The sequence below is a fragment of the Panthera pardus genome, unplaced genomic scaffold (assembly GCF_024362965.1).
Source record: "Panthera pardus isolate Hobbes unplaced genomic scaffold, ASM2436296v1 HiC_scaffold_10, whole genome shotgun sequence".
NCBI lineage: Eukaryota > Metazoa > Chordata > Mammalia > Carnivora > Felidae > Panthera > Panthera pardus.
The window spans coordinates 8596960-8622188 of NW_026526655.1; the positions used below are offsets into that span (position 1 = coordinate 8596960).

Consider the following 25229-nt stretch of genomic DNA (forward strand, 5'->3'; position numbering starts at 1 on the left):
AAAATGCACCAATTATTAGAGTCTGAATCTGAACTTTAGCTACTTTAGTAAGAATTTACCTGGAGTTCTTGGTAAATGAGATATTCCACACAAACGAAGTTTCCAGATATCTGAAATTTCATCCAACTAGTATGAATCGTACTTTTATATAATTGTCATTTGGGATGGCAATCTTTTAAAAAATGCATTTCACATATTCCTGCCATCTAAAACAGAACTAAATAAAGATGACTTAACCTTTTCTTAAATATGTAGAAGTAACCACTCTGGTAGCAAGTATTATACCACGTAAAATTGTGAAGGGCTGAGTTACAGGTGAGCCACAAGCCTCTATTCTGAGTAGACCTACATGCCTACACTTTGTATTTCCTGTTTCTTCAGCGGACCCCTTTTGCTATCACCAACGTGCCTGTCCACCTTTTAATTTGTTAATCTACTTATGGAGTAGGCATCGAAATGTTTGTTAAAATGGTCTCAAGAGTGAATTTATCACTGAACTTTTTCTTGAAGTTTCTTTATTTTTGAGAGAGAGAGTGAGTGCGAGCAGGGGAAAAGCAGAGAGAGAGGGAGATAGAGAATCCCAAGCAGACTCTGCACTCATGTGGAACCCAATGCAGGGCTCTATCTCACGACCGTTAGTTAGATCATGACCTGATATGAAATCAAGAGACACTTAATCGACTGAGCCACCCAGGCGCCCCTATCACTGACCATTCTTTTGTACTATTTAGATTTACCACCATGTGCAAGTGGTATTTTCATTAAAGAGGAGAGAGAGACATGTTTCTGTGAGTACATATGTAAAGGGATTTGGATTGAGGACTTATAGGCTGCTTTCCATCTAACATGCGTGAGTTTTTAGAGGGCTTATAGTTATTGCCAACTGAGAGACTTGTCTACCTTTCATCTATTTATTATTATCTTGCTTTTTTCCTGATTATCAGCTATACTTCTAAGAACCCAAAGTTGCCAAACAAGTAGTTTGAACTAGCTATGTTCCCTAGCCATTAAACTAATTTAAAAATAGAAAAAAATAATCCAACCACCAATTTTAACTACTTATACTTACGATTAAAAAAAAGGTGAGCGAATGTGGGTGAGAGGGTTAGTACTGGTAAAGTAGTATAATAGTAATAATGGTCATCATTTAAAAAATATATTCCATGAATATTTTAATAAATTTTATCTAGAGGGGCACCTGGGTGGTTCAGTAGGTTAAGCGTCTGATTTTGGCTCAGGTCATGATCTTACGGTTCATGAGTTCAAAACCCCTGTCAGGCTTTGTGCTGACAGTTTGGAGCCTGAAGCCTGCTTCAGATTCTGTGTCTCCCTCTCTCTCTGCCCCTCCTTTGTTTGTGCGCTCTCTCTCTCTCTCAAAAATAAATAAACATTGAAAGAATAATAAACAAACATGGTATCTATAAACACAAATCCATGAAGGTATCTATAAACATAAACTTGTTTCAGACAAGTCTTTTCATTGAATATAATGTTCCTATTGTGTGACAGGTACTAAACTGTGATTCAGAATAAAGCAGTGTTTCAGAATATTTCCATATTCCTAAAGAGAATCCTGGAACATTAAAATCCACTTGAATATTATTTTACATGTTTTCATACTCAAAATTCATAGCAAATATTTTTTATAAAATACTGAATTTTGAGTTAAAAAAAAACACAAATATTGAACAAAATCTCAATTGCTCAGTAGAACTGAAATGAATCAAGTATCTTCCACACAAGCTAAGGAACATAAATTTGAAACAGAAAAAGGGCACAAATGCTATGGCTGACCTGGAAGTAATTAAGCACTTTAAAAATGAGGATCTATGGGGCACCTGGGTGGCTCAATTGGTAAAGTGTCCGACTTCAACTCAGGTCATTATCTTGTGGTTCATAAGTCGAGCCCCACATTGGGCTCTGTGCTGACAACTCAGAGCCTGGAGTCTGCTTCGGATTCTGTCTCCCTATCTCTGCCCCTCCCCCACTAGTGCTCTGTCTCTGTCTTCCAAAAATAAATAAATGTCAAAAAAAAATTAAAATGAGGGATCTATGATGATCTTTTAAAAGGAAATTTTGAGAATGCTAGAAGTTCTAATGCTAATAAGCTAGTCTTACAGTTTAGAAAAACTTTGCATAGCTGTTAAAATTTTTATATCAATTTTCTAAAATAAGGCAGAAATATATTTTCATTACATTCTGTATGCTTTCCCCAATATATCTGTGGAGGAAAAAAAAAAACTGCCGAAGAACCGACTCCCCAATCCAGAGGACATCTGCTTGAAAAATGAGCAATGAAAGTTTCTGCTAAAACCTATGTATACAAGTAGAATGTAGACCTTTCTGCACTCTTCTATATAAGGTTGCAACCAGAGAGAATTAATTGTGTTCCACAGCAAACACATAAAAGCTGGATAAGAATCATGTTTTGAAACTAGAACTCTGGAAATTACTGTAAGGCTCACAGGGCAGAATCTTCACAGAATGCAAGCTCCAGAATTTCTAGACTTTTTTTTTCTCAAATGGGAAAAACAGCTCAGTATTAATCTGAAACAAAACTATCTTAAACTAGAATGACAGAGACTTATTTCATTCCCCCAAATATCAAAGAAAGCTCTTACAAACACAACATGAATAGGGTCATGAACTGGTTCAACATACTTAACTGGTAGTTTTATGAATTATAATGAATGCTGCTACTCTCTAAAAATGAATATATCAAAGAGGAAATAACCTTCTTGGCAGGCTTGCAGCTATACAACACATTTGTTTCATTGCTTTCAAGTGCCAGTGCTGGAGGCTCTGAATAAGTCCACGGGAGAACTTCAGTCACAGCAGCAAACAGGTCTACCGAGCAGATAAGATAACATGCTTGGGAGATTGACAATACGAGGTAAGTATTTAACAAATAATCTAAAAGGTTTTTTTTTCTTTCTTCAAAAAAAACTGCTATCTTTCATTTCTATTCAGTGATTTAAAAGCCTAAATGAAAATTTACTGATGTTAAAGGAGATATTTAATAGGGGATTTACAGATTTTATGAATAAATGGTTTAATCTTCCTCTTAGCTTACCCTCCTTCCCAAGGAAACTGCAGAGGTTAAGGGAGAAAACGATTACTTAAAACCAAAAGAAAGAACTGTTTGAAATTTGGCGTAAAGTGATAAATTTGGAGAATATTTGTTGTTGCAGAAACAGGCTTTCTTTGAAAGATGAAGTTACTAAAAACAATTATTTGGATTCTAGTAATTATTTTTTTCCTTCTCTCTAAAGGACTTATAAAATGTTTCATAAAAATGTTATTTACATCAGTATTAAGATAAACTTGATCAGATAAACCCAACTACAAATAAGGATTCCTAGCTGGTAAATGATTTATTTGGACCTTACATGGGCTTGAAGTATTTCTAGGTGAGTGTGTACCAAAAAGGTCTATTCAGAACTATTTAGTGCTTCGATGTTTCTAGTCTTATGTACATATTCTAGAGTAAAGGTAAAAAGACATTCAAGGATCGGAAACAGCTAGCCTTTTTTTATGACTACTGAAAAAATTAATGTATCTCCTGTTTCATAACCTGAGGCATATCAGGAATATGACTATGGAACTAAGTTGCATTGCCACAAGTGCACAAGAGACTTACTCAGATGGGAAGGGCTACTAAGCTCAAGTGTTTAACTATTTTTTTAAAATAAAGAAATAATATAATGCAATTCACATATTTTATACATCTAGGGAGAAACTCTCGGAACTCACTGGCATTCAAATTCAAACAGGAGTCTACCACTACAGCAAAAAAAAAAAAAAAAAAAAAAAAAAAAAAGAGAGCAAGAGAAACTAATCAACGGTCTTTCTTTCACAGCTATCAGTTTCTTTCACTAAGCCTTACGAAAGTGGAGCCTCTGCTGAAGACTAAACACTTGGGCCTTACCTACAGAAATGGACAGATGATGTATGCTCTCATTTTAGAGAACCTGAAAATATTTTTTAAAGGAAGGAGTCAACTTTGGCTTTTGAGTGTTTCTGTGGCCTGGGTACAATGCCTTTAAAAAGCAGATGACCAGCTTAGCTACTGACCATGCTGACCATTGTCCGGAATTGGATCAAATCACACAAAAACAGCAAATGGCCTTCTCTTATAGAATATCAGAACAAAGCACAATTCCTGAGCACATTTTGCGGAGCTCATTTGATCACTTAATCTTTGCTAATTGGTCTGGATTACAGACAGAATCAATACCAGAAGAAATGAAACAGATTGGTGAGCAACAGGGAAATAAACCGCGCTGGGCTGCTCTTCTGATACTCATGGTGATAATACCCACGATTGGTGGGAACATCCTGGTTATTCTGGCGGTTTCACTGGAGAAAAAGCTGCAATACGCTACCAATTATTTTCTAATGTCCTTAGCAGTGGCTGATTTGCTGGTTGGATTGTTTGTGATGCCGATTGCCCTCTTGACAATAATGTTTGGTAAGTATTTCACTTTGTTCCTGACATCAAACCACAGAACTGTGATATACTGTTAGAAAAATGGATACTCATTTAGTCTTTAAAGGTGAACTTAGACTATTTAAAGATACAGTGAGTAAACAGACTCTTATTCCCATCATTTCCTATGGCTGATAATCAATTTTAAAGAGCAAAAAATAATTTCTTAGAAATTCTACTCCTTCCTAGCCATCATTTAAAAAATCATCCAAGTTAGCAATATTCATAGATTCCGCATTCATCACCTAAAAATTATAGTGAAGAACAGACCTATACTTTAACTTCCCCATTATTAATACATTTTTCCCTTGACAAAGTAATAGCTAGGACACTTCTGTGACAGTTATGTGCTGAGTTACTTATTAATGATAAAATCTTTGAGTAACTAAATTCCAATTTGAATCACCAAACCCAAATTTAAAACTGGAATTGTTTTAAAATTCTTGTTATATTTGTCATTTGTGTACTTTAGACTTAAATATAATTCTTACACCAGTGTCATGTTAAGAAAATACTATGTTTAGTTGCTAAAGGAAATGGTCTGGCTCACAGTGTTCTAAAAGATGATTCATCTGTTTAATTTTTATGATTTCTGACCATCCAGGTCCTTGATACATGTAAGAAAAATCGGACTTTAAATTGTTATTTAAAATAACATCAAAAATTATTAAACATAAGTTATTACAATAAGTGATCAAAACCTGAGTATTACAATAAAATGTAGTTCAATATTAAAGTATTAGTTTGTTATAATAAAAAGATAATGATATTATAATGAACTAGTTTTGATTTATGCATATCCTCTCTAGTTAATAGAATGTGGGTAAATTCAAATAATTCTAATAAATTCTGAGGGCTTCTAAGAATCAGAATTAAAAGGATATTTAACGTATTCATTGCCTGGCATAAATTGATATTCCATCCATTAACTGCATAAGAAAAATGATTATTTGCAGCAGATAGGGCTTCTTGAAATTATGTTTATATAGTGAGTATAAAAATACTTCAGGTTAGAAAAGTAAAGTTTATTTAACTAGAATACATATTAGAAGGAGAAGAAAAACTCCAATTTAAACTATTATATTTAGGTTAAATGTTACATTTTTAAGTAATTATAGAGATATCTAAAATTAAGTGTTTGATCCCCCAAATATCAGATGGTGACAGGCTAAAACTTCTCATTCTAAATCAACATTTATCCAGGCTTTAAATTCTGTAGCAGGACACGCAGTAATTAAGTTTCCACTGCTTTAATTGACTCTCTAATCATTAATAATGTCTATCTTTCCCCTTCTCTTCTGTAAATCTGTAACCTTCTGAAAATTTAGTGCTACATGTAACCATGGAAAAGAATTAAGAAATCATACTCGAAAGGAGAACCTAAAGGATCTTAATCCTGAATAAAGTTTAAAAGAAATAAAATGAGGATTATATAGAACCATTTATGTATATTTGGTAAAGACTGTACAGAGATTTGATTCAAGCTCTTTTCTCTGCACACACAATAGTAACTTCACAGTAAAATCACTCTTTAAATAGGCATACAGCAAATGTTACAATGCTCATCTTATACTACCATAAAATTTAATTGATGTTATATTGAACAAATGAGATAGAATGAGTTACACAGAACTAAATTTTAACTTTAAAGTCCACGAGTCCAAAAATATCAAAAATCTACCACATACAAAAAAATACTGTGGTAGATATTCAAGTTATCAGCTAAATAGTAAGGAATCTTAAAAAGCAAAGTTCCATAGTATTAAAGTGACCTGACAAAACACAAAAACAGATGAGAGATAATTCCATGTATTCCATAGGAAAATAGTAGGTATGTGCAGCTGACAACTAAGTTTATATTTACATTTTTTGGGCCCAACATATTCTTGCCAATAAATGTTAGCAGAAAACCCAACATATTTTAACATAAAATATATGGAATGTCTTCCTATTTTTGTCCTAATAATGTTTTAACTACACTTCATTCTTTCAAATGTTGTTAATTTTTAATTACAAAATAAAATCTTTCATAGTCCCAAACACTTTTACTAACAGTAATTAAGCTCTATAGGGGGATTTGATTTTTAAAAAATAAACTAACCTGGGAATTTAACTTCTATTTAAAAAATTATTGCATTAAATTCATTATTGAAAATACTGTTCTTTTTTTTTTTTTAACGCTGTTCTTTTTCTATGAGAAAGTATATGAGAAAATACATGCTCTGCCTTCTAAAAAGCTTCAAAAGGATACATTCATAAATTGGGAACTGCACATACTATAAATTGGGACCTGACTTCAAATACTAAGATTTTTTGATAGGCGTTCACATGTTAACAAAGACTTTCTAAATTAATGCATTTATAAGAATTTCTAATAAATCTAAAAGACAGGAACAGATTTTGTGTATTTTTCTCTCATTACAGGAATAATCTTCCAAACTTCTGAAGTCGGTACAGTGTCCCCAATTCTGTAAACATAAAAAAATTAACTACTACTGAGTGGTATGAGTGATTTTAGTCATCTCAGGGAAATTAAATGAAATTATCATAAGAAACTTTACATTAACTAATGTTCTAATAAAATTAAGTTTAAAAAAAGGAGAGAAGTTACACATTTTAAAACTGGTTCTTATGGTACAGAGTATTTTATTCAACCAATGATTTATATACTATTTGATCATAAACTGTCCGAATTTTTTTTTTTATAGAATTTCTATTTTACCAAGATTATGACTGGCCCAACATGGTCTCTCAAATGAATTGTGATACCTATGTCAATGCTCTGGGAGCGCTAACTTTGCTTTATAGTTCTAGTTTTTACTGTCCTGCATGTAATTCCAAAAATGCACAATCACAAGTTAGTAGCTTACGACAGAAGGCTTGGAAATGCCTACTTTAGAAATACTTGAATAGGATGCAAAGGAAAACAGAACATCATGTGCTAATACAAAAAAGACAGAATGTTCACTCACAGTTTAAGAAATTCTCTGGACTTTCCCTTCTCTCCTTAAATAAATGATTAAAAATGTAAAGGAGAAAATAACAGTGTTTGGTCATTCATTGATCATTACTAGTTTATTTATAACTTAAGTTTTAACTCATGCCTCACGATTATAGCTGGAACAGTATCTGTCATACAGCTGGAAGAGGGTGTATAAAATAAAATGGCTGAAAGACAGAGGTTACAGAGGTTTAAAGCAAGACAACCCAGGCTCTGAATCCTGGTTCTCCTGTGTTGGCTTAGGAAACTCACTCACATCAGTTCAATCACCTCGTCTGGAAAACGGATATGCTAAAACTGACATTGCAGATATCTTGTTAAATGGTCAAATAGGGACACATTATAGGCACAAATAATTGGCAAGTGGAGTATGAGAAGAGTTTATATACTTAAATATGTGATTTAGTTTAGGTGTAAGTCTGACCAGAGATGAAGCAGATGTACAGCAGTAAAAGAAAAAAACATCAGTTATTCACTTACGCAGTGAAATGTTGCTCTAATTCTTAAATGAGGGAGCAAAGCAATTAAAGGCACTTCTTTTTGGAAAAGTGGAAACGTAAAAACCAAGAAAAAAATTTTCCTAAGTATTAAATCACTTGAAACATTTAAAACACTATCATATTAGACATCTAATCCCAGAATATTTTATATGCTCTAATGTAATAGGAAAATGACAACAAAAACAAAACAGAAGCTTCATAATAAAGACTGAAGCACTGATCTATGTCTCTCTTTTCTGGAAGATAAAGATACAAACATAAGAATTTCTGAGATTTAAAAAAATGGCTACTTTGAGAACTATGCCTTTTCGGATTATTAGGCCTTGTCCTGCTCTAACACTGTTTACCTCGGTAATCTCTATAGGCACAGCTCTCTTGGGATAGCTTTAAAAAGAGTCTTTTAGGGGCATCTGGATGGCTCACTCAGTTAAGCGTCAGACTCTTGATTTTGGCTCAGGTCAGCATCTCATGGATTGTGAGTTCAAGCCCCATGTCTGGCTCTATGCTGACAGTGTGGAACCTGCTTAGGATTCTCTTTCTCTTCCTCTTTGCCCCTCCCCAATTCATTCTCTCTCTCTCTCTCAAAATAAATAAAAAAGCATTAAAAAAAAGTCTTTTAAAATACTCAAAAGGCAAATATCTTATATCCCAGACTTACATATTAATTTTAATTACTTTCTAAACTAATAATTCAGCTTTCCAAACTAAAAACTTGCCCAAAGATTAAGCAAGGTTCAGATAAAATGAGTCTATCTCATCAAGAAATGGAGTTTCTGGCTAAAAAATTTAGGTTTTTATACCAGTTAAAAAGAAAGCAAAATAAACAAACAAATAAATACACATAAATAGCCAAGCATGGCAATGAACGTAAGTTATTTATGTTTGCTATTTATAGTTAGACACACACATATAGACAGAGTTAAAAAGGCATACTTTCATGACAAATTTAAACAGTTAAACATGTTCCCATGCTTTTTAAAGAGTACAGATTTAAATTCAATTGGATACATGCACTCATTTTTCCCCCCCTTTGGAAACAAAATTTTTTTCTTTGAGAGAGAGAGCACGTGGAAACAAGGGAGAAGGGCAGAGGGAGAGTGAGAGAGAGAAAGCGAGACAGACAGAGAGAGAATGAATGAATGAATCCCAAGCAGACTCCATGCTCAGCATGGAGCCTGATGCAGGGGGCTCAATCCCACAAACCTGGGATCATGATCTGAGCCAAAATCAAGAGTTTTGGCTGCTCAACCTACTGCATCACCAGGTGCCCCTGGATACATGCACTCTTGCTACAGCAGTCAGGAAGACAAACATACTGATTTTATAGCAATGATATGACTTACATTTCTAAGTAGCAGTGTTTTAATGGCTAGGCTACTTGGCTAGTTTTTGTCAGATAATAATAGTAATAAGAACTAACGTTTATTGAGTGCTTTCTCTATGCCAGACATTTTCTAAACACTTTACATGTAGTACAGCATTTAATCTTCAAAGCAAACCTATAAAATGGGCATCATCACCATATCCCTACTTTACAAGAGAGGACATAGGAATAAATAAATGGAAGAGACATAATTTGAATCTGGGAGAATGACTCCAGAATTCATACTCTTAACCTCTTCTACATTGCTTTCTCAAATGAAATGAGAAATCATACCAACCTAAACAGTCATATTTGGCAAACAGCCAACATTTACATCTTAAATAACTATCTAACAAGACAGCCATTGGGGTACCTAGGAGGCTCAGTCAGTTAAGCATCTGACTCTTGATTTCGGCTCAGGTCATGATTTTGAGGTTTGTGAGATCGAGCCCTGTGACAGGCTCTGCACTCACAGTGCAGAGCCCACTTGGGATTCTCTCTCTCAAAATAAATACAAATAAAAGCTTAAAAAAAAAAAAGACAGCCACAGAATTTTCTCTAGGGACAGCCAGAACCCAATATTTTTTAATTTTTTTATTTATTAAAAAAATTTTTTTAAACATTCATTCATTTTTGAGAGACAGTGTGAGCGGGGGAGGGAGGGAGAGGGAGAGAGAGAGAGAGAGAGAGAGAGAGAGAGACAGACACAGAATCCAAAGCAGGCTCCAGGCTCTGAGCTGTCAGCACAGAGCCCAATGCGGGGCTCAAACTCCCGGACTGCGAGATCATGCCCTGAACTTAAGTCCGACACTTAACCGACTGAGCCACCCAGGTGCCCCTAGTTACTCTAGTAAGAAACTTTTCTGACCTTGAGCCTATCAAATTAATGCTACCTGAAAAGACAATTTGAGAATAACTTGAGAATGTCTAGAACTGCTTTTAATTTGTATAAATTCTTGCATTACCTGAACCTACTTAAGCAATTAGACAAACATATAAAAGATATCTGTTAATTAAATGCAGTCATGTTACTTTTATATTCATTTCATCAAAAGTCTACTGACTAGTATTTCATGAAACTTGCAATTATAGAGGTTAATCATAGAGATCCATCTCTCTTAATCCTAAACCTATTACAGTCTCTTTTTCTATCACGCCTCAGTACTTAGCAATACTTTTTCTATTACGCCTCAGTACTACTGTTAGCAATAAGTACTGACTGAAATAATAAAATTCTAGTGATCTGCATTAATTTTAATACCCACTTTGTGTTCCAAAATTGGAGTTTATAAAATAAATTCATTCTATTGGAAAGTGAGCTTAACAAGGCTTCACAGGCTTAATTAAATGAGCACTAAAGAGCTTTAGCTCACAACTAGGAATATGTAGGTCAAATGGTCTATTTTCCAAAGATCTGTCCTTTTTACATGAGAGTTCTATTGTGGCTTCCTATCACAGCTACTAGATTTATGACTAGAATTTTCCAGATCTTAATTTAAAGACAACGAACCCATAATTAGAAAAGCTATATAGGCACATTTAAAACTATAATCAGTATCTCTTGTTGTAGCTCTAGACTTGAGTATTTTTCTACTACTCAGTCCTAAATGTAGAACTTTACTACAGAATGTAGCCTCATTTCAAGTCATTTCCACTGCAAAACTCTCTTAATCATATGTCATTATTTTCACTCACTTAGACTCTTAGTTTACTCAAGCTCAGGTCCATTGCTGTCTTTCACTGTCCAAAGTCCTTTTCTACTTAACAGAAAATCTAAATACTATAGATTCTTTAAAAATACTATTAGATTCTTTTAAAGACAGATTTCTCTACCATACTTGATTAATTTTGAGAGGTCTTCCATAAATTTTTTCATATGAGGCATTCTGAGCACCTAACGTATATCAGCAAACAAATGTAGGTGCATCTTTTAAGACCCAAGACACAATCTTTCTCAGAGCCTTCTCAAACATTAATTCGCATACTTTTGAAAAATATTTAAGTCTATTTCAACACTCTTTTCCTACACTATAGTCTTTTTTGTTGTTGTTCTGGGATACTAACCTCTCTCCACCCTCAGGATTCCTGAATTTAAACAGATCACAACTGACAAGTTTCTTCTTGGTGCTCTGAAATCCTAAAATGGTTATCTTGGTCCTCCTTCAATTATCCTAATCATTTTATACCTGTCAAAGTCAGATCATTGTGGAAAAACCAACAAAAGTAATTTATATTGTCTGTGCACATACAACAGTTAAACTGTAAAAAGATTTAGATATTCTCATATATATGACATTTGTTTCAAACAGAAGTAATTTGCTTTTTATAGCAAGTTCTAAAATCTGTGAGTGTGTGTGTTTTAGTAAAGTGGATTCTAACTGAAATATTCTAGGGCAAACCCTAAAATAAATTTTAGGTGTTTTAGAACTGTAAATATATATATACTGGGTGTGTGTATAATATATTATGTGTCAAACCCACATATGTATGGATACTTGTCTAAGTGAATTTATTGGAAAGCTATGTAGAATATAGTTATCATATCCAAACCCTGAAAATTTTCAAAGTATTTCTTAAGTGCTCAAGACTATATGAAATATTGAGTAAATGCTTTTTTATAAGAGTTTGTTACATAAATTAAGTACTATGTCTAATACTTGAGACTTTTTAAACCATAGTCTCCAGTGCCTGGAGTGAATGAAGGAATACAGAAGGATAACAATCTACTTTTCTTCAAACTTATCTGAAGCCATTCTTTTTGCAAACTTTATTAAAGAAGTACTTCTTTCAAAAAAAAAAACTCAAATCATTCCACTTAATTATTTCACCAAATGAGAGTTTGGTATAAACAAAGATCATACTGCTAGTTATTGCTAGAACTGAGCCCAAATCCCAGGCCACACTGAGACTCCCATTCACTTAAAAAATTTTTTTTAAAATTTTTTATTAGAGAGAGGGAGAGACAGAATTAAAAAAAATTTTTTTTTAATGTTTATTGCTTTTGAGAGAGAATGTGCGTGTACACACACAAGTGGGGAGGGGTGGAGAGAGATGGAGACACAGCATCCAAAGCAGTCTCCAGGCTCTAAGCGGTCAGCACAGAGCCTGACACAGGGCTCAAAGTCATGAACCATGAGATGATGACTTGAGTCGAAGTCAAACGCTTAACCAACTGAGCCACCCAGGCGCCTGAGACAGAATCTTAAGTGGTCTTCATGCTCATTTTAGAGCCCAACACGGGGCTTGATCCCACAACCCTGAGATCATGACCTAAGCTGAAATCAAAAGTGGAATGCTCAACTGAATGAGCCACGCAGGCGCCCCAACACTGGAAATTTTTAAAAGATCACAAAAGGAATAGACAAAAGAGCAATGGTATGTTAAAAATATTAAACTGCAGATTTTGAAAGAGTGTTGTAATTATTATATGAAATAGAAAATGTATTTAAAAGGGGTCATTTGCAGAAATATACTTAATATTATTGACTCCATTGTCTTAAACATCTTGTGGAGGATAAACCATAAAATTTCAGATGAATAACATAAAAAGTTTAAAAATCTATTATCACTTTAAAAAGAAACTACAGATTGAAGATTGCCATTTTGTAGGAGAATATGTTTTTGTTTTGTTTTTCAGAGGCTGTGTGGCCCCTCCCACTTGTTCTCTGCCCTGCCTGGTTATTTCTTGATGTTCTTTTTTCTACTGCATCCATCATGCATCTCTGTGCCATTTCAGTGGATCGTTATATAGCCATCAAAAAGCCAATCCAGGCCAATCAATATAACTCACGAGCTACAGCATTCATCAAGATTACAGTGGTATGGTTAATTTCAATAGGTATGTGGGGAATGTCAGGGTGTGTGGGGTGGTGTAAATAAACAGTCCTTGGTTCCATTTGGCTAGGAAATATACCAGACCTGGTAGGCTGTGAAACCCAACAAAAGAGGTCAAGGCAGACTACTAATATACCAACACAAGCTCCTTATGCCATGTCATCATACAGCTACTAACCCACACTATCAGCAATACGTGTGAAAACGGAGAAAAGTTCATGTGCTCTGAAGGAACCGTCTTCACAATGTTTACTGAGATATCTTCCTGCTTTAATTTTGACATGCAGGAAGACTAAGTCTGAAAACAGTTTTCACTTTTGTCAAACACATCATTAAGGTCTAGGCAGCAGGCAAAATCGCAAGTGACAAGAAAAAAATGTATCATCACATTTAAGAAGATAAACAGGAAAAGAGAAAAAAAATCCAAATGTTTTATATGCGGATATTAAAGATCATAAATTCATCTTGGAAGCCAGTATGTGTATAGACTAAAGTCAGTAAATGTCTGTGTGTTTTGGATATGTGTTTAATCAGAGATTTTAAGAGAGATGCAAGTGATATTCACAAATGATTTACAGAAGGAGATATTTCTTCTAAACTGTTTGATGCCGTTGTGCTCATCTTTAATGCTCAAAGATAGCTACTAAAATAAACTATCTTAGCATCAAGTATAGCATAAAAAACTCAAACCGTTTATAAGTTAACATCAGAAAAACAAACAGATTCACAACAGTTACTATGATCATTACATTAATAGTCTGACAAGTGGATTCATTTCTTCCCAGCAAAAAAAGAATTTAAAGAGGAATAAAATCAAGAGAGATCTGGAATGCTAAAAGGAAAACAAGAAAAAGATGGTCTCTCTCTCTCTAATCATAATAAGGACACTTGGTTAAAAAAAAAAAAAAAGGCAAGAAAGCAAGACAATGAAAATGACCTTTATATTCCTGAAATGATGATACCAGGGCCAAACCTCTTCTGAATAGTTTGGAGGTAAAAGTAAGGAGTGTTACTATTCTGGCTTGGGAAGAAAGTTAGGGTCAAGGAAAAGTCTATTCAGAATGGACAGATATGCAAGTGGTGAGAGGATAGTTTTAGGAACAGATGCTGATTGACAGAACAGAAGAGGCCCCCCAAAAAGAAGTTAGAGAAAGGGCATGGGAGATAATGGGTAACAGTTACCAAAATTTAAAGTGCAAAGAAGGACAACTATAGTAGCTCATGGCAAAAGACCCACATCTTTCTGGTAAGCTCACTGGAATGAGGGAGACTAAAGGGAAGACAGTGTGAGGTATGTGTGTTGGGGTAGGGTGGGGAAATGGGACAAAGGCAGGGAGAAAACAGGAGAAATGATCTTTAAGAAGAGTTAAAACATTTGAAACCATGAAATATGATCAAGCCAATAAATAGCCTATTGTTAGAAGTGATACCTCAAGGCTGGATCATATGACTCCATAAACAGATCAAATCTTTGAGTACCTATGACATGCTAGGTACCAAGAATACAAAGAAAGATAAATAAAAAAGAGCCTTTATATTCAAGGAAGGTAGATAATAAATTAGACTAATACAAAGTGTTAAGTATGCAGAGGGGAAAGAATAAAAAGAAGACTCCAGATTTATAGCTTCAGAAGGGATCTTATAAGTCCACTTTTTCCTTTTACAGATGAGAAAAGAAACCTAGAAGTTTTAAATCGTTGGCTTAAAGACTGCTTTCAGCTTTTCAGCACCAAGGCCAAGATCAATGCTCTGTTCATTTCATCACACTGTTTTGTAGAACCATACAATTAAGTAACCTTGTAAAAGAAAAAGCAGAGGATAGTAAAGGTTAGTTTAGGTTAAATTCTGCAAATTCTCTTTGAAAAGAGTTCAGTTATCCTAGGTAAGACCTGGCATATAAGCTAAGGTATGAAAGAATAAGGGGAAAAGGGTATAAGTACCAGTGAAGGGGTGTCTGGGTGGCTCAGTTGGTTGAGTGTCTGACTTCGGCTCAGGTCACAGTCTCACAGTTCGGTTCGTGAGTTTGAGTCCCACACCTGATGACTCTGCTGCTGTCAGTGCAGAGTCCCCTTCTGATCCTGTCTCCCTTTCTCTCTGCTCCTCCCCCACTCTCTCTCTCTCCCTCTAAAATAAATAAACATTAAAAAAAAAAAAAAACAAGTACTAGTGAAAATGTAACTTACTGACCACCAGTTGGTTGAGGCACGTATTGTGAGCCTTGATAGAGGATTAATGGAGTGTGAAAACAGAAGGAAGAATGGACTAGAGGTCAAGATAATAGGAAAGAGAAGTTCCACAATAATGAAGAGTAGCAGGACAAGAAAGGGAAATAGCAAACAAAGTTCATAGCTTTAGATATGGGACAGTTTTTTTTTTTTTTTTTTTTGATATGGGACAGTTTTAAGAGGGCTTATGGATGGCTTCAGGAGTCCAAAATACTACTACTATTACTACTAAGAGCTGATACACCTGAAAGTAATATAACAATGTATGTTTAACTACATTGGAATTAGAATTTTAAAAATAATTTTAAGAATTAGAGTTGAGTTCAAGAGACATAAAATGACGGTGTTAGAAGGGTCATCAGTGAGGTGAAATCATGGAAGGTAACGGCAACGGACCAGCAGACAGGCAATAGCAAAGCACTGAATCCATTGAGGAAGACGGACAAATGTTCTGAGGGCTGGGTAGATGACCCGGATGGGGAACAGAGTGGTGTAAGTAGATTAAATAGACTTCAAAAGGGAAGGTTTAGGGGGGAAAGAACAGTGGAATGATTACCTAGAAATAACAGGGTACATACAGCAGGGGTTAGCCGACTTTTCCTACAAAGGGTAAGAGAGTAAACATTTTGGGCTTGCAGGCTCTATATGGTTTCTGTCACCGCTACTGAACTCTGCAGTACAGTAAAAGCAGCCATAGATTTGAGGAAAATATTTACGGCAAAGGTTCTTCAGTAACCATAAAAAGGCTGTGTACATGATGAAGTACTTTCAGATTCATAAAACAAAAGTGTTCTACAGGTTTCCAAAGATCAGTTAACTCAGACTTCTTTTAAGGATCTGCTGTTTCAAAGGGAAAGGATGAGGATAACACCTGTGTACTTGTCTTCCTAATAAGCTACTTCACTAGGCAAGATCATATTTAATTACCTACTTCATGGCACTTAAAGTATTAGAAGATTAGCATAAGATACATTTCTTTCATATCTATGAGAGGAACTCTCAACTTGAAAATAAATTTTATGATCCACATCCTCTCAAATTTTTAAGTAGAGTTTTTAAAAAAACAATGAAACCTTTAGTTTTCCCTAAATCAAAGGAAAAGATGAAGACATTCATGAATTTCAAAAAATGAAAATGTCTGTTCGATGACACTGTGTAGCTCAAAGATAATAGGTATCTATCCAGAATTAAGATATTCTATGAACGTACTGTGAAGTCTCTTTAAGTCAACTACATCGAATATAAAGATAAAAGCAAATTCTCTTCTGAATTCATTTTCCTTAACCTGGGATAGATCAATAAACAGATATAAATGGACACATTCTTTGCCATTTCGTGGACATACTGCAGATTTAGGAAGCTTTTTTTTCTTTTTAGTTTATTTATTTTGAAAGAGAGAGAGACAGTGTATGCACACATGTGAGAGTGGGGAAGGGGCAGAGAGAGGGTGAGAAAGAAAAACTCAAACAACCTCTGCATTGCCAGCACTGAGCCCAATGTAGGGCTCGATCCCACAAACTGTGAGATCATGACCTGAGCCAAAACCAAGAATCAGATGGTTAACCGACTGAGCCACCCAGGCACCCCAGGGAAGTTTTAATTATAAACTCGAAATCAGTAATCAATGTCTGTTTAAAAACAGCAGGTTTGCTTACTTAGGTTCTCTTGGTTAAATCTTCCAAGGATTAAGTGCTTTGACAAATTCTGCATTGTGTGTATCAGGAATTACAATACACTAACCACTAACCACATTAAGTCACTAAGATAAAGTCTAAAAGGACATAACCTAAGAGTTGAACGTCCTAAAATTAACTAGATTTATCTCGTTTCTTCTTCCTTAGGCATTGCCATTCCAGTCCCTATTAAAGGCATAGAAACTGATGTGAATAACCCAAGTAACATCACCTGTGTGCTAACAAAGGACCGTTTTGGCAACTTCATGCTCTTTGGCTCACTGGCTTCCTTCTTTACACCTCTGGCAATCATGATTGTCACCTACTTTCTCACTATCCACGCTTTACAGAAGAAAGCTTACTTGGTCAAAAACAAGCCACCTCAACGCCTAACATGGCTGACTGTGTCTACAGTTTTCCAAAGGGATGAAACACCTTGCTCATCACCTGAAAAGGTGGCAATGCTGGATGGTACTCACAAGGACAAAACTCTGCCCAACTCAAAGAATGATCTGCTTATGCGAAGAATGTCCACAGTTGGAAAAAAGTCAGTGCAGACCATTTCCAATGAACAGAGAGCCTCCAAAGTTCTAGGGATTGTTTTTTTTCTCTTTTTGCTTATGTGGTGCCCCTTTTTTATTACAAATATAACTTTCGTTTTATGTGATTCCTGCAACGAGACTACTCTCCAAATGCTCCTGGAGATATTTGTGTGGATAGGCTATGTTTCCTCAGGGGTGAATCCTTTGGTCTACACCCTCTTCAACAAGACATTTCGGAATGCATTTGGCCGATACATCACCTGCAATTACCAGGCCACAAAATCAGTAAAAACTGTCAGAAAATGCTCCAGCAATATCTACTTTCGAAACCCGATGGCAGAGAACTCTAAGTTTTTCATGAAACATGGAATGCGAAAAGGGATTAATCCTGCCATGTACCAAAGCCCAATGAGGCTCTGCAGTTCAACTATTCAGTCTTCATCAATCATTCTACTAGATACACTTCTCCTCACAGAAAATGAAGGTGACAAAACTGAAGAGCAAGTCAGTTACGTATAGAAGGAATGTCAGTTTTCATCTAATATAACGAGTATGGTGATGAAGCAGATATAAATGTGCCAAGAATCGTATAAAGAGGAACTTTATGCCATGTATCAAATCATCTCTTTATCGAGATTATGTAATTTTCTTTATTTGGACAAAACTACTCCATGAAAAAAAATCATTTTGTACAGCTGCAAATGAAAATGACCTAGCACTCTGGCTAAATGTTAATGGCATTCAAATGAAATAAAATTAAATAAATAATTTTAAGCTTAAAAATAAATAATGTCACTGTAAGAATTCGTTTAGTTCCTAATTGTATGCAAAGCTGTGCTAAGAGTGTCATTTTATTAAATGACAAAACACATTAACCCCCTCAAAGCCTTAAAAATATAAGGCATAACAGAACAACAGTGATAGGAAGAGAAGACTAAAACTGAATGCATAAAATGATCACATGTGGTGGTAAGCTAAGACTGTCATTTACAGTCTGACTTACTTAGATGTAGTCATGATTTTGCTTTGATCAGGAAACTTGTCTTGATGGAAGGGATAGGGACGATAGTGGCTGGATATCACACAAAATAACAGCATCTTAGAACTGGAGCTCTTTGTTAAATGACTGATACCAGGAATCTACTCAGCAGAGGTGGGGCTAACTTAGAGAAGGAGGAGGAAGCAAATGAAGTCAGTCCTGGGTACCTGAAGCTCAGTTTGTTCCTTAAAGAACATGTACAAACTGGAGCTGTGGGATCTCAATCCAGGAATCTAACCTTTAATGGCCACATAAAACTGTGATCATGGTTGCCCAAGCTCACCCAAAAAGTCTGTTGAACTTCTGGCACAACATTTTTTATTCACCCTTTCCTCATTTCATTTTGCATTGCAAGATCTGGGAATAAATCCAAACCATGTCACTTACTAGCTAACTGACTGAATTTATGAGAGGTACTTAAATTTCTCAGTTTTCTCATCTACATTTCATACGGTTCTTATGAGAATTAGTACATGTGCGCAGTCTGTACATGCTAGCCAATTCTATTTACATTTGATATTTTATTGTTACACTATTCCCATAAATGGTAAAGAAATTTAGGCTGAGGGGGTCTGCAGTGAAGCCAGTCCATATCTTAGCTTTTCCTTTTCGTGTTGACCCATTCTTATGTCTCAACCTATTTATTACTACTATATCGCTGTCCCTTTCCAGGTGATTAAGTTTAAGAAAATTACTTCAAGAAATGCGTTGGCTGTGGAGCTCAGCATAAGTGAACCACATACATATTCTCCACATGGTAGGATCCTTTCCTAGCACACAGTTAGAACATAGATCTTATGGGCTCTATGTCATCTGCCAGAAAGAAAAGATTTCAAATTTAATCCCTAAATCTCAAAGCTTTAGGCACTTTTCCCTACCAGTCTAAGATTCTTCAGCAGCATTAAGGGTGGCCCATTTCAGATAGGCAAAATAATCTACATTCCTAAAAAAAAATATATATATATATTGTTATCTATTTTGGTTCTAGTCTCTAATATGATGGGTTTGACATACATTGAGATTTATATTCTTGCAAAGTCACATAAGATTAAGTTTTCTGGTGTCACTTTAAAAGTATCACAAACTGAATCTTATCTATGTAAAGGCATATATAATTGTTTCAGGAAATCTAAATATTAGAGATGGCACTCACACTGCCAAAGCTCTACCCCTAGACGAACTAGAGTAGATGGGCTACCTTCTCACATGCTCCATACTGCCTCCAAATTCATGTATGTACTTAAACAATCACACACTTACAAAATTAACTATATGACTAGTTAGCTTCAATTCCTGGGGAAAAAAATCTTTGCTTTATAGTTAGCTGAGAGATCTTTCTCTAGTTAATCATTCTAGTACTTCCAGAAGATTGTAGAAAATGAAATACAACTCCAATATAAACTATTTCTGAAAAAGTAAAACATAGCACAAACTTTTACCATTTTGATATAAAACTGACACTTCCATTTCAAAATACTTTTAAAAAATCTGTAATTTTAAAGCAAATTTCAGATGTTAACCACATTTATGGCAATAAAAAGACTATGAAAAAGAGTAGACTGTCTCTAAAAATAATTTTGGAAGAAAACTTCCATTAAATTTCATATTTATTCATTACTGGAGGGGGGGAAGGTATAGAAAAGGTTTTAAAAGACAGAAATAAAATAAGGAAGTTATAGCATCAAGAACCTAAACACAAAGACAATGAGGCAGAAACAGAACAGAATACAGACAATACGTATCAAAGTGATAAAAAAATGTGAATGGAGATATTATAAAGATGATTCATGCACTTGGTGGTAACTAGCTGATTGCTGGGGTTCCTTCAAATTCTAAGGATCTATAATGGTGCAACATTTTTATATTCAAGGAAACATATCTTATGGTCTAAAGAAATATCTGCACCAGGACTCTCCCTCATATCTTATAAGATCCATCCGTATCTGAAAGCAAATTAATGTATACATTGGAAAATATGCAGTTATTATTATAATGTAAAGTTATAGCAAAGATGTCCAGGGGTCTCTAGGATTGTCTAGTTTTAAGAAGAATCTGTATCAGATCATTATAGCAACTTAATTTTAACAAGTATATAAAGACCAATGCTTCTTTTAACATTTCTTCACTTTGCTTTCCAATGTCAAGTTAAAATAATTCAGATTATGCTCAGTTCCAACTGAGTTTCAGTCATTGTACCATAAAAAGAGTTATAATAAAATCTGCTTACTCGATAGATAACAATGGGCCTAATAATCACCTATTTACTAAACAAAAATGTACTAGGTTCATTTCAACTTGGCAAGAATGTTTTCAACTCAACTCTCAATATTTATATACATTATAAACAAATAACCCACAAATATCAGGAGAAAGAAACAGTGAAAATATTATAACTGTCTGGACTACTTGAGGGTAAAAGAGATAACATACATAAGAACTTTTAGTTTCCCACGAAGACAATTTCACCTTAGTGGTTGAAGTACAAATACATGTTTACCCACATATTTTCAGTATTCATGTCCAGTAAGTACATTTGAAAAAGAAGATTAAAAAAGTAAGAAGAAACAAATTCTTAAAATATGGTTCAAGAAGGTGAAATGTCTGCGGTTATTTTAAAAGTAAATCTAAAAGGGAAGAAATGATAAAATGGAGCAATCTCTAAGAAAATAAATGATGATGCACCAGAAAACATTAACTATTCTTAAGAGAAGGGACAGAAACTTTCCAAATATTAAAAGTAACGAGGAAATTTGAGAAAAAAAATGTTCCGTGAGAGTTGCTCAGGAAAATAGTACTCTGATAGAAAGGCATGATGTAGAAAGCACTGGTCTCTAACAAGACCTGTTTTGAATTTCAGTTCTACCATTTAGCTCTATGACAACGGGAAATTTTATTAACTATTTTAGAATTGAATTTTCTTCTCTTTTAAAAAAAATATTTCTAAGTTTCTTTCATCTTTAAAGATTCTCCCTCCAGGGAAATGACACTAATCTAAAATTTAGAGAATTTGGTTTCAACTGCAATTTCTTAGACAAGTTGATTACATTTAATTTTCTTCATCTATAAAGTAACTTTTAGACAAAATCATCTCTAAAGACTTTTCCAGTTTCTTCTACTTATAAAGAATCCTATCATGAAAATAAAACTGAGAATGATCCCTAAGAAATAACAAGCACATAGAACCACTCATTAGCTGGATCTATCGTAAGTAACTGAGATCTTAGCAAAGCCTAAAAGCAGCTCATGGGAGACATCTGCTGCTGAAACTGGGAGTTTAGCATGAGTGTGAACTACAGGAAATGCAAAGGCAGAAATGAATTTTGTTAGAGAGCAAAGTGCTGTCAGGTTAAAAAGGGAAGAGAAACAGTCTTCATGAAGCTCAACTTCCTATGTGGCAGAATATACATACTAGACCACTGATGTAGAGAATATGAAATGGAAAATCACCAGGAAAAATTAACAGCTGACAACAAAGAAACAAAACAGAGACCATCATGAGTAGGATGGTTTACACAAACCAACAGTTATTAAAAGGTACTCCTAGAAAAATATACTTTCCAAATCAAAATTACCTAGTTCTCTGATAAGAATTAAAACAAAAACAAAAACAAAACAAAAGAACCTCTCCGGATGGCAATAATGACCCATGCCCAACCCTACACTGTGTCTAAATTCTAAAGCAAAACCAGTGAAAGTTTAGGGTCATAACTTGGCCAAAGATGACAGGCAGAAAAGAGAACTATTCAACCTCTGTTTTGCTTCCTTTTCCCCCCCGCCACCTCAGGATAATGAGTTTTAGACCAGCAAGATAAAAAGTAATGGAAAGAGTGATCAAAATGTAGACTGGGTGAAAAGACCTGCTGCCTTAAGTGAGTTCAACTCTTTAAGCTAAATGAATCACCTCCCTGAAACAGAACTTTGTGGTTGTAATTATGGAACCACTGCTGACAAATCTGAGAAAAAAAGAAAATGGCAAAGGTACAAAAAGACTGTAAGTGGCTAAATATTCTGATGTTCAAAAAAAGATAAGGGAAATAGGAATCAAGAAATAAAGCGTGTAGTCTACTGCAGATCTTTTTTAAAAATGTAGAATAGCTTAACGCACATAGGCTCTGTCATATCTTAGAAAAACAATCAATGAATATCTGACACTTGTATGGATTTACTAAAAGCAGTAATAACCAACTAATCACATATTCTACTTAGGAGGTGTTAGACAGTAGATCTGTGTAAATACTATGTCTTTGGATTTCAAGAAAGCTCTCTACTGTCTTTGTGAACAAGTTGAGCAAATAAGGGTTTGAGGACAACACAATGAAGGAGGTTAGTATGTGCTGAACAACCTTATTTAACAAAACTGGTGTAAGGAGAAACCTATTAGCATGTTGTATGGGTCTGTACTTTGCTGTTTTACTCAACATTTTTATCCACAATAAGAATAAAATACTTTTGGGGCGCCTGGGTGGCTCAGTCGGTTAAGTGTCCGACTTCAGCTCAGGTCACGATCTCGCGGTCTGTGAGTTTGAGCCCCGCGTCGGGCTCTGGGCTGATGGCTCAGAGCCTGGAGCCTGCTTCCGATTCTGTGCCTCCCTCTCTCTGCCCCTCCCCCGTTCATGCTCTGTCTCTCTCTGTCTCAAAAATAAATAAACGTTAAAAAAAAAAAAAGAATAAAATACTTTACAGCCTTTCTGGATAACTTCCTGATAAATGGAATAAGTTCCTACCAAGATGTTATGAAGAAGATCCTATAACCAGTTCACGGTGGACGTTCAATATTTGTAAACTTATATTATGACCTTTACAACAAAGGTTCACTCCCAGGGACTTGGGGTAGAAAATCTACCCCAGATTTAAACGGACATGAATGAGACTCATCTGACTCATCTAACATATATCCTAGGAACTTTACTGTGTAATTTCATCAAAAATAAGTTGTTATAAGCAGTGTACAAATAGAGCTAAATGAAGCTCTTTTAATTTGCCTTTGTTAGATTTTAATATAAAGCATCTTAGCTAAAAGAAACAACGGTATGAGATTGGAGATAATAAGCAGACAGGAAGAACTACTGCAAGAAGTACTATTGCAACCACCACTATTACAGTTACCACCACTAACACGCTTAAATAACACGTAGTAGTGCCAGACACTGTTCTAAGGGCTTTAGATATTAACTCAGTCATTCATCTAAAGACACATTTCTTAAATAGGCACTATTATTGTACCCGAAATCAGAGATTCAAGAAGGCTAAGTAACAAGCCCAAAGTCACTCAGCTTGTAAGTGGCAGAGCCAGGATTCAATCCTGGCAGACTGGTTTCAGAGTATGTCCTCTTCATCACAACTGTACTAAGCCAAGGCATCTCCAAATCTCAAGTCCAAAACAGTTTTCTTAACTCCGCAAATTTTTCAACCTTCTTTAAACAAAGTCCATTACCTTTTATTCTCATTAAAGAGCTTCAAGAACTCTACAAATCTGTGTAAGAGAAGCATCCAATTTGAATTACCAATGTTCATGGAAAGAGGAGTACTAAATATGTTATCTGGATTTAAAAAACTAAACAAATACACTGAATGTTATGAAAAAACAAATAATAAAGTCATTTTACTATTTCTCAAATAGGTTCTTGGAATCTCAAGACACACTTGCTTCCTTTTTCAGATGAACAGTACTAATCTTATTGTTAAATGGTCTTCACTCTGAACCTAGACATATTTCTCAGACACTAGTTTCTGTTTAGTTACTATTTAAAAAAAAAAAAAAAAAAAAAAAAAAAAAGGACTATAAAGAGAACCAGAAATTAGAAATTACCTGAAAAGAATGAACCCAAGTGATTCTACTGCTGCCCTCCTGACATCATCATTAACGTCACTTACCTAGGAAAAATTTTAAAGGATTACATTATACCATGCATTCCATTACTAGAATAAACTGATATGAGGCTCACATCATTCAAATGTAAATTAGACCTCATTAATTTATTACTATTTAATTAGAATGTCCTCCTCACTTTAGAAAAACTCATCAGATATAGTTTTCATTTCAGGGCTTTTAAGCCTGGTGAGGTTTAGGATTCAGGGCTACTTCTAAAGATTATTTCAGCCGCACTATATAGCTTTTGTGGTCTACACTGAAAATCTAACCATTTCTTCAAAGTTATTTTCAAAAAAGTATGTCCTAAATTCAAGCAAAATACAAACATTTAAAATTTACAACATACCACATGTTGCACTGATAAAAGATAAATTAATAATAAATACAGCGGGATGTGAGTATTTCTGGGAAGAAGATAATAATAGTTCTGAACCCTTTCTGCATGGGAAGATGACCTGAGGTTTACTTTCTCCTGGCACCAACATGGTAGAAACCTACTAAGTGAAGACATATGTACAATGTCCTCTGTGTTACCAGGCAACATTACTGTTCATAAACTCCATCTGGATTGGGAGGACTATGAGTGGGAAAAGCCTGCTGGAAAACACGGACACTGGCTTTCCTGTATAATGCATCTCTTGTAACAGACCATGTCACTTAGGGCTGCCTGGAAGCTAACTTCACAGGTTGT

General features: G+C 34.9%; 2 protein-coding genes across 3 annotated transcripts in view; one reads left to right on the forward strand and one right to left on the reverse strand.

Moving 5' to 3' along the window:
• The window catches only part of PSMD1 (proteasome 26S subunit, non-ATPase 1), a 94072-nt gene that overhangs the window by 42209 nt on the left and 26634 nt on the right, over positions 1 to 25229 (reverse strand). The window contains exon 16 of the mRNA XM_019445609.2: positions 24476 to 24540. Coding sequence (XP_019301154.1) covers positions 24476 to 24540 — 65 coding nt within the window. The remainder of the gene's footprint in view (positions 1 to 24475; positions 24541 to 25229) is intronic.
• Positions 2437 to 18442, forward strand: HTR2B (5-hydroxytryptamine receptor 2B). Of its 2 annotated transcripts, XM_019445610.2 has the most exons (4): positions 2439 to 2893; positions 3860 to 4471; positions 12991 to 13191; positions 17254 to 18438. In XM_019445610.2, the coding sequence occupies exons 2-4, from the start codon at positions 4054 to 4056 to the stop codon at positions 18144 to 18146; spliced, it is 1512 nt and encodes a 503-aa protein (XP_019301155.1). In that variant the 5' UTR covers positions 2439 to 2893; positions 3860 to 4053; the 3' UTR covers positions 18147 to 18438. The 2 variants fall into 2 exon arrangements, with proteins under 2 accessions (XP_053759795.1, XP_019301155.1); XM_053903820.1 differs by lacking the exon at positions 12991 to 13191 and having other exon boundaries at positions 2437 to 2893; positions 17254 to 18442.

What these genes read in the sequence shown, in the direction of transcription:
- HTR2B (XM_019445610.2), top strand. Translation starts at nt 4,054, where the DNA reads ATGACCAGCTTAGCTACTGACCATGCTGACCATTGTCCGGAATTGGAT. An exon ending in CCTCTTGACAATAATGTTTG is followed by an intron (nt 4,472 to 12,990) that starts GTAAGTATTTCA and finishes TTTGTTTTTCAG; the next exon opens with AGGCTGTGTGGCCCCTCCCA. An exon ending in GGTATGGTTAATTTCAATAG is followed by an intron (nt 13,192 to 17,253) that starts GTATGTGGGGAA and finishes CTTCTTCCTTAG; the next exon opens with GCATTGCCATTCCAGTCCCT.